The following is an 8,646-nucleotide window of genomic DNA, read 5'->3' as shown; positions in this document are numbered from 1 at the left end:
TTTCACAACCAAATATGCTAATGATAAACACACCGTTATACGATCAGAATCAGTTTAATTAGAAAACATAAAGATACTTACCGGAATATACGACTACACTATCAGTTCTTACACTCTTCGTGGAATGGCTCGAGCGTTCTCAAGTCTCTCCAAGTCGGCGGCAATGTATTGTGCAAATGCTTACCGCATTTTTTGCAGGGATCAGCAAACAGGGTCACATAGCTCCGGAACCAAGTCTAGGGTAGGGAAGTAAAAAAAAAACAAATCAGAAGGAAAATCAAGAAAATTTGAAACATTGGGAACTAACAATAAAACTTCGAATGGCCAGCTCCGGCAGGGTAGGCGAGAAGAAATGCAGCATCGCCGAGTGGGCGTGGTCTTGCACCTTGCGAAACACCAGATGCCGCGATTCGGTCCAGTGCTCATCGACACCGTCGATCAGCGATTCGTCGTAGCCCTTTACGGTGACCCACTCGATTAGCAGTCCCTTGAGAATGACAGCCGCCCTCAGCACCCGGGAAATCGTGATCTGAGGAAAAATGGTATGGAATTTAGAGAATGTTTTACGTTTGAAAAAAAAAAAAAATTCGCAGGAAGCTTACGTGAAGAATCGCATTCTGTAGAAACGGGCGAACGATTTTCAGATTCATATTGTTGTAATGAATGCTACCGATGAGATTGTCAACGACTCTGAAAAGAAAATCCAAAATGAAGAGAATATTCAGAACTGACAAACAGCAATTAAAATAACAGCACTTATTCTTCGAGTCGCGGGACGTGACTCACTTCGTCATCCTGGCTCTAGAAAACGCTTCAGGAAAGCAATATAATCCGAATTCATGATCGGATTCAGAGTTCAGATTCAGAATTCAGGATCATATTCATATTCAGAATTTGGAATCAAAACCTAGATTCTAAAGTGAGGTTTAGGTTTCAGATTCAGAATTAACATTCAGATTTAGGGGTTCAGATTCAAATTCAGCATATAAAATTTAAATCAAGAGATTAGGACGCATAATTCCGAGTTAAAATAAATTGGCATAAAGGCCATTTGGCATAAAGGTCATTTGGCATAAAAGCCATTTGGCATAAAGCCATTTGGCATAATTTCTTTTTTCGTGTGATCACGTTGAGATTCAGGCCGACCCGCCGTCCAATGACCTAGACCTAGACCAATGTAATAAGGCCGCCGCTTCCGACGGCGGGTCGGCGGCCACCTCGGATTGGGGAGCTTCGGCGGCTTTGTGCCGCCTCACCCCTGCATCCTCGATGTATGCGGCAACGCCGCAAAATTTGAAAAAAAATTGCAAGTTTATCTAAACAGTCACCACTCGGTAAGCTGAAATTATGCCAAATGGCTTTTATGCCAAATGGCCTTTATGCCAAATGGCTTTTATGCCAAATGGCTTTATGCCAAAAGGCATTATGCCAAATGGCTTTATGCCAAATGTCATACTCTCCAGATTTAGTACTTATTCAGTTTTAAAAATTCAGAATTGAGATAACGATTTGTAGAATTTTTGTTTCAATTGGGATTATTACTAAGAAGTTCTACTTAAATATTTTTCGAGTCTAGAAACCGGAACTGGGGTACTCACTGTGGCGTAGCGAGATGGCTGGACGGAAGCGAGCGGCGCCGTTTGGTATTGGTGTAATAGGACCGTTTGAGCGCATTCTGCTGCATCAGCGTGGCCGCGAAGGAGCTGTACTCATGCAGCTTGTCGTGCCATTTGTAGCTCTGCACCAGGTGCGGATACAGCGCTTGCCGTTCCAGATTCGTCTCCAGGGACAGATAGGCCGTGTTGGCCAAATTGAACGGTGCCTGGGGCGGGGTCAGATCGTTTATGCATGTTTCGAAATCCCTGAATGAGAAAAAGTTCATTAAAGAATGTTAGATTTACGTTAATACCTTCAATCACACCTATTACCTCAAATTAGAGTTGACCGAATTCAAAAGTTCTTGCAGCTCCTGGAGAAATTTCTGTTCCTTTCCTTCGTCGCCATGCTCTGCCCGAACTCCGTTTCCAAGTGTTTCGAAAACTTGCCCAACGCTGGACCGCAGAACCCGCAAGTTGGATAAGGCATTGTTTATCGGTTCAAGATTCATTTTCAGATAGTTTTACTTGAAATTTTGAATTAAACCGAGCCAATTTCACACGAGAACGCCGCACTTTTGTCCGCAGTAAAAAAAACAACAATAACAACAACAAGCAAACAAAAAAAGTAAACAAACCGAGAGCTGATGACAGAGTTCGCCTTACTCCGACTACTCCGACAATCCGCAGATGCGGCGAAAATGACGTGTTCCCAGCGAGGCGAAAACCGTTCCCAATTTGACGGCTGCTTTCTGACGTGTTTTTCACCTGGTCAGGGTAAATTCTGTGAAACTTCCGCGGATTGTAGTCGTTTTGTCTGGTGTTTTACCATGAAATTATTGTAATAAACTGCTTTAAAAGTCAAGCAACAGTTCACTGATAATATCTGTGACGCACTCTGCTGAAATTTTCGTGGTGAGTAAGCTTAAAAAACGTTTCCAGTTCAAAATGAAATTCGACCTCAACTTCATCAATTTTTTTTTCGTTCCCAACCCAGCGTCCAGCAGCAGCGAAATGACCACGTACGAAGAATTCATCCAACAGAATGAGGACCGGGACGGGATTCGGTTCACCTGGAACGTGTGGCCCTCGAGTCGCATCGATGCCAGCCGAATGGTGGTCCCCCTGGGCTGCCTCTATCAACCGCTGAAGGAACGGCCGGATCTGCCACCGATCCTGTACGATCCGGTCGTCTGCACCCGGACCACCTGCCGGGCCATCCTAAATCCGATGTGCCAGGTTGATTATCGGTAAGTTTGGCCGGAAATGTCTCAACTAAGTCTGAATCGATATATTATAAAAGGTATTAAAATGACGTAGCCTAAAAGCAGGGCTAGAAGTTGGTCATTTATTAGTTACTTTGTCACTTTTTAAAAGCTGGTCACTCACCAGTTGCCTTTTTGTTTTAAATTTTATCACTAAAGTTACTAATTTCAATAATTTCCTTCAAAATGACTACATTATACATTTACCTTTATTTTAGGCATTTTTTAAACTTAAATCGTTTTACAGGTCGGACACAATTATCCATTATAATTAATAATTTTAAGATTCAATCACAGAGAACAGACGTACAAGCTATTTCACGAAACTTGTGCAAAATTTCCAACGAACATTTTAACCAATTTTTCCTTTTTAGCTTAGTCACCAGATGTCTCCAAATACACCAAAGAGAACTGTGAAAATTAGATGACACTGTTGCAAGTCAATTTTCAACGTATTTTTTGGGTGTCAGCATTTGAAATTTTACACACTTTTTTAAAGATTTTTTGTTCGAGCTTGTACGTCTGTTCTCTGTGATTCAATTATCCATTCCTAAAATTTTTATGATAAGAAATGAGTTCTACCAACGTTAATATGATAATTGTGTTGGAACTCTGTTTTTAAAATTTTGTTCTTATTTTCGAAGATCCGACTCGGTTAACTTCGTTTTATTTTCATTGAATGGCCATCGGATTCTCCTCATTGGTTAGTACATTCATTGCCTTATCCGGCTTGCTGATGGCTAATATGTTGCTGTTGCTGTTCCGGAATGATGTCAAAAACGCTTTGGAGTTCATTGGGGCAATCTTTAATATAAGCAAAGTATTATAACGAGGAATTAGAAGAACTGAATGAAATTTTAGACTACATTTACCGTTCTGTTCCCATATTCTGCAAAACTTGTTCTTCGATGAAATAACAGCTCAACCTGCATAAACCAGAAAATAGTTATCATTTTTTCTAGCTGAATTTTACCGGTTTGTTTAGCTCAATCCAGGTCAATTTCACCTCGATATGAGGTAAGCTTCATTTCGCTGGATTTACCAATTTTCTCAGTGAGTTATACCTTTTTATTCTGCTTGATTCATGTAAAATTCACGTTGCTACGAGGTAAGCTTTATATTTTTTCGGATTAACCTTTTTTTTACGTGAACTTTACCTATTTTGTCAGCTCGGTTCAGGTAAACTTTACCTCATTGTGAGGTGAGTTTTATCTCGACGAGGCAAAAGCTACCTTTTTAAATTTAACCTTTTTATCTCGGTAAATTTTAACTTTATATTATTTTCCGTGTACCTTTTTTCTATGTGAATTTTACTTTTTCATTCAGTTCAATTCAGGTAGTCTTCACCTTGCTACGGGGTAAGATTTACTTTTTTTCTGATGAATTGTACTTTTTTCAGGTAGAATTTACCTCGCTGTGAGGTGAGTTTCACCTTGAACAAGGTAGAAGTTACCTTTTCGAAGAGGTAGAAGTAACATTTTTGGCTTTCACGAGCGTTCACCTTGCTATCTCGGTAAATTTTACCTTTTTATTATTTTCCATGATATCTATATGAATATCAAACTCGATTTCACAAATGATACCTAGTAGTGACATCTAGTGGCTGGTATGCAAATGGGAATAAATTCCAATAGAATCATAAAAAAACGGATTAAAATCAAAAAGTTATTGCAATGTGATGCAAATGTTTTAAATGTTCTTGAATGCACATAATCTCTTCTTTTGGTGTTATTTAGTTTTTCTTAAAAACGTTTGCTTTAAGTTCACAGATCAATAAAAAGTCTAACACCAACCACCAGATGTCACAACTAAAATGCAACCATTTAAATCGATTTAACGAGATGATAATTTAATTCTTACTGTGTTCAGTAACGTTTACCATTTGTGCGAAAATATTTTACCCTTTATCTCCTACTCTCAACCGCCACTTTTCAGGGCCAAGTTGTGGGTGTGCAACTTTTGCTTCCAGCGCAACCCGTTCCCGCCGCAGTACGCAGCCATCTCGGAACAGCACCAACCGGCGGAACTGATCGCCGGCTTCAGTACCATCGAGTACACGATCACTCGGGCCCCCTGTTTGCCGCCGGTGTTCCTGTTCGTCGTTGACACCTGCATGGATGAGGAGGAGTTGTCGGCCCTCAAGGATTCGCTCCAGATGTCCCTGAGTTTGCTGCCGGCCAACGCTCTGGTCGGGCTGATCACGTTCGGTAAGATGGTTCAGGTCCACGAGCTCGGCACCGATGGTTGCTCCAAGAGCTACGTTTTCCGCGGGACGAAAGATCTGACTGCCAAGCAGATTCAGGATATGCTCGGGATTGGTCGTGGTCTAGGGCCGAACCAGCAACAGCAGCAGCAGCAACAGATGCGCGGACAAGTCGGTGGGCCAGTTCCTCCGGCGAATCGGTTCTTGCAACCACTGCACAAGTGCGATATGGCACTGACCGATTTGTTGGGCGAGTTGCAACGAGATCCGTGGCCTGTTCCTCAAGGCAAGCGTTTCCTTCGCTCGACTGGAGCGGCTTTGTCGATTGCCGTCGGTTTGTTGGAGTGCACCTACCCGAATACCGGAGCTCGAATCATGCTGTTCCTCGGAGGACCGTGCTCTCAGGTACTTGAGTGCTTTTTTTTTCTTCTGAAGGTTTTTCTAGACAAGTGTTCTATGTTTTCAGGGTCCCGGTCAAGTGGTTGATGATGAGCTCAAACATCCGATCCGATCGCATCACGACATCCACAAGGACAATGCTAAGTTTATGAAGAAAGCGATCAAGCACTACGAGGCGCTGGCATTGAGAACGGCAACCAATGGGCATTGTATTGACATTTACTCCTGTGCCCTGGATCAGACGGGCTTGATGGAGATGAAACAGTGCTGTAATTCTACCGGTGGCCACATGGTTATGGGAGATTCTTTTAACTCCTCCCTTTTCAAACAGACCTATCAGCGAGTATTTGCGGTCGATCAAAAGGGTGACCTGAAGATGGCATTCAATGGAACGTTGGAGATAAAATGTTCCCGAGAGTTGAAGATAGAAGGCGGCATTGGTTCGTGCGTATCACTAAACGTAAAAAATGCTTCTGTATCTGATTCCGAGATCGGCATGGGTAATACAGCTCAATGGAAGCTGTGCACAATGACTCCGAACAGCACAATGGCATTTTTCTTTGAGATAGCAAATCAACATGCAGCGCCGATCCCTCAAGGTGGTCGTGGTTGTCTTCAATTCATTTCTCAATATCAGCACTCCAGCGGACAAAGGAGAATCCGTGTAACGACCGTAGCTCGAAGTTGGGCAGATGCAACTTCGAATTTGCACATGATAAGCGCCGGTTTTGACCAGGAAGCTGCTGCTGTGCTGATGTCAAGAATGGTAGTCTACCGAGCAGAGTCCGATGATGGGCCAGATACTTTGCGATGGGTCGATCGGCAACTTATTCGACTCTGTCAGAAGTTTGGTGAATACAGTAAAGACGATCCGAACAGTTTCCGGTTGGCGGAGAATTTCTCACTGTTCCCGCAATTCATGTACCATCTGCGGCGATCTCAATTCCTGCAGGTCTTTAACAACTCACCTGATGAAACCACATTCTATCGACACATGCTGATGCGAGAAGATCTTACCCAATCACTCATTATGATACAACCAATTCTATATTCGTACTCATTCAACGGGCCCCCGGAACCCGTTCTTCTCGACACCTCCTCGATCCAACCGGATCGGATACTGCTGATGGATACCTTCTTCCAAATTTTGATTTTCCACGGTGAAACGATAGCCCAATGGCGAAGTCTCAAGTATCAGGAGATGCCCGAGTACGAAAACTTCAAACAGCTGCTGCAGGCTCCGGTGGACGATGCCCAGGAAATTCTACAAACCCGGTTCCCAATGCCGCGATACATTGATACCGAGCAAGGCGGTTCCCAAGCTCGGTTCCTGCTGTCTAAGGTCAACCCTTCACAGACCCACAACAACATGTACGCCTATGGACAGGTGAGTAATTTTTCCACACCTTTTCTTTCAAGAAAACATGTTCTCGAGTTTTGTTTCTAAGAGAAACGTTTTTAACGCGTGTGTGTTATTTTTCCCGGAATGGAACTCTTCATCTACACCACATACACACGATTGGTCGTTGAAATTGGGACCCCGGTTTTCTTCTGACGACTTTGAACGAACCTTGTTCCATATTACGTTTTATCTTTCGTTTTCCGACAGATGGCTGCACCGATGGCGGTAGATATTGTGTTTTTATTCTTTTTTCTTCTGTAAATCTCGCTCGTTAATTTTAGTGGTGGGAAGCACAAATTACGGTCATTTGGGTGGTTTACTAAAATCATTCGACATTTTCAAACTGGTGGTGTAGTTATGAAATATCTTTTTATTATTGGCGTCTGAAACGGGAAAACAGTTGATTAACACATACAATATACACATCCCAAAGTATCACTAACATAACAAACGTCACACTAATCAATCAAACATTAAACTCAAAACATTTTATAGGTTTTTTGTTTCATAGACAAGGGTAATAGAAGTAACTATGGGAAATTTCGTAAATTTCCAGAAGGTTGACAAAATTATCTCAGGACGTTAACTCAAATCTCATGTTATTCTGTAGTTTTCAAGATGATGCTGAATATTCCAGACTGCGTATTACATTGATGAAAATGAGGATTTTTGGAAACAGTTTTCGGCCTCCAAAAACTTTTTTACCTGTTTAAAGAATCTACTTTTAAACTTGTAACGTATAGGTTTTCTTCAACTGTGTCGAAGTTGGAATCACAATTTCTTGTCGTACCGCATAATTTAGAGTTAAAGATGTTTTTATCAATGATTTTAGTTGAAATCAACTATTAAATTTGGTTTTCAAATGGAACTTTTCTTATTCACTTCGTGCTATCGACTGTTCGTATATTTATTTCATCAGCTTTACCTTCACCATTCGCTAGTCGTTCGTCGAAACAGCAAGGTCATGCTCTGCGGTTTCGTAATCCGTATGATCCATTTCATACTTTTCCAAGGCACCAAATGAGTAGGACGTTTTCTGTAGTTGTAAAAAAATATCCCAAATTGTCATACAACCGTTCTATCATCTTAAGTTCATTGTTGGGTAAGCTTAAAAGGCTAGTTTCACACATTGTTCAGGTCATTCATCCATTCAATATTCTATCGTCTAAATTTCACATCCGGTAAGAGGTAATAATTGTATTTATAAAACAGTAATAACGGTTTATGAGGGTATTTTGTTTGCATCGAACTTCAATGCAGGTACTAATTTCGTTCTTATTTTCAATTTTCGAAACGTGATGTTGCTGCTTCTGCAGGATGGTGGTGCTCCAGTGCTCACCGACGATGTCTCGCTGCAAGTTTTCATGGAACATCTGAAAAAGCTTGCCGTCTCTTCCACGACCTAGGAGGATTGCAATCGGACGCAGGGACAGAGAAAATGGGTATTTTATTTTATCGAATCACTGAGTCGTTATTATTTGTGTGTAGTTTAAATTCTTATCGGACCGTCGAAGAATTATGTATGTATCTGTTCTCGTACTTTAACGTTAGTGAGAAAGACAAGGGAATGATTAAATGGCAGCGCGACGATGCTCTTCGATCTGCGATCAATCAAATCGATTTGTTTTCGATTCGTACTCTTAATCGATTCCCGTTTGTTTGAACTCATCTTGTGGCAATGCGGGCTCTATTCAGTTATGTATTACTCTAGCAAAACCAATTAAACAATTGCATAAACTTTATAATAAATTAGGTAGAGACAATAGACCCTTTTTGTTCGGA

At 41.5% G+C, this 8,646-nt stretch overlaps 2 protein-coding genes across 5 annotated transcripts; one reads left to right on the top strand and one right to left on the bottom strand.

Annotated features, from left to right (window-relative positions):
* Nucleotides 1-35: 35 nt before the first annotated feature.
* LOC129739082 (mediator of RNA polymerase II transcription subunit 27) lies at nucleotides 36-2,187 on the bottom strand. The gene is made up of 5 exons (XM_055730474.1): nucleotides 1,929-2,187; nucleotides 1,599-1,862; nucleotides 603-690; nucleotides 308-529; nucleotides 36-236 (listed from the first exon to the last, which is right to left on the bottom strand). Exons 1-5 carry the CDS (start codon nucleotides 2,105-2,107, stop codon nucleotides 102-104), a joined length of 888 nt encoding a protein of 295 aa, XP_055586449.1. The 5' UTR covers nucleotides 2,108-2,187; the 3' UTR covers nucleotides 36-101.
* Nucleotides 2,188-2,336: 149 nt separating this feature from the next.
* On the top strand, nucleotides 2,337-8,627 carry LOC129750276 (protein transport protein Sec23A). Of its 4 annotated transcripts, none has more exons than XM_055745454.1 (6): nucleotides 2,337-2,510; nucleotides 2,603-2,845; nucleotides 4,796-5,468; nucleotides 5,530-6,849; nucleotides 7,072-7,089; nucleotides 8,181-8,627. In XM_055745454.1, the coding sequence occupies exons 2-6, from the start codon at nucleotides 2,610-2,612 to the stop codon at nucleotides 8,268-8,270; spliced, it is 2,337 nt and encodes a 778-aa protein (XP_055601429.1). In that variant the 5' UTR covers nucleotides 2,337-2,510; nucleotides 2,603-2,609; the 3' UTR covers nucleotides 8,271-8,627. The 4 variants fall into 4 exon arrangements, with proteins under 4 accessions (XP_055601429.1, XP_055601459.1, XP_055601425.1 ...); XM_055745484.1 differs by having other exon boundaries at nucleotides 2,600-2,845; XM_055745450.1 differs by having other exon boundaries at nucleotides 2,338-2,510; nucleotides 2,593-2,845.
* The last annotated feature ends 19 nt before the right edge of the window (nucleotides 8,628-8,646 follow it).

Source organism: Uranotaenia lowii, chromosome 1, assembly GCF_029784155.1.
Source record: "Uranotaenia lowii strain MFRU-FL chromosome 1, ASM2978415v1, whole genome shotgun sequence".
Classification (NCBI taxonomy): Eukaryota; Metazoa; Arthropoda; class Insecta; order Diptera; family Culicidae; genus Uranotaenia; species Uranotaenia lowii.
This window is presented reverse-complemented; position numbering and strand designations above follow the sequence as displayed.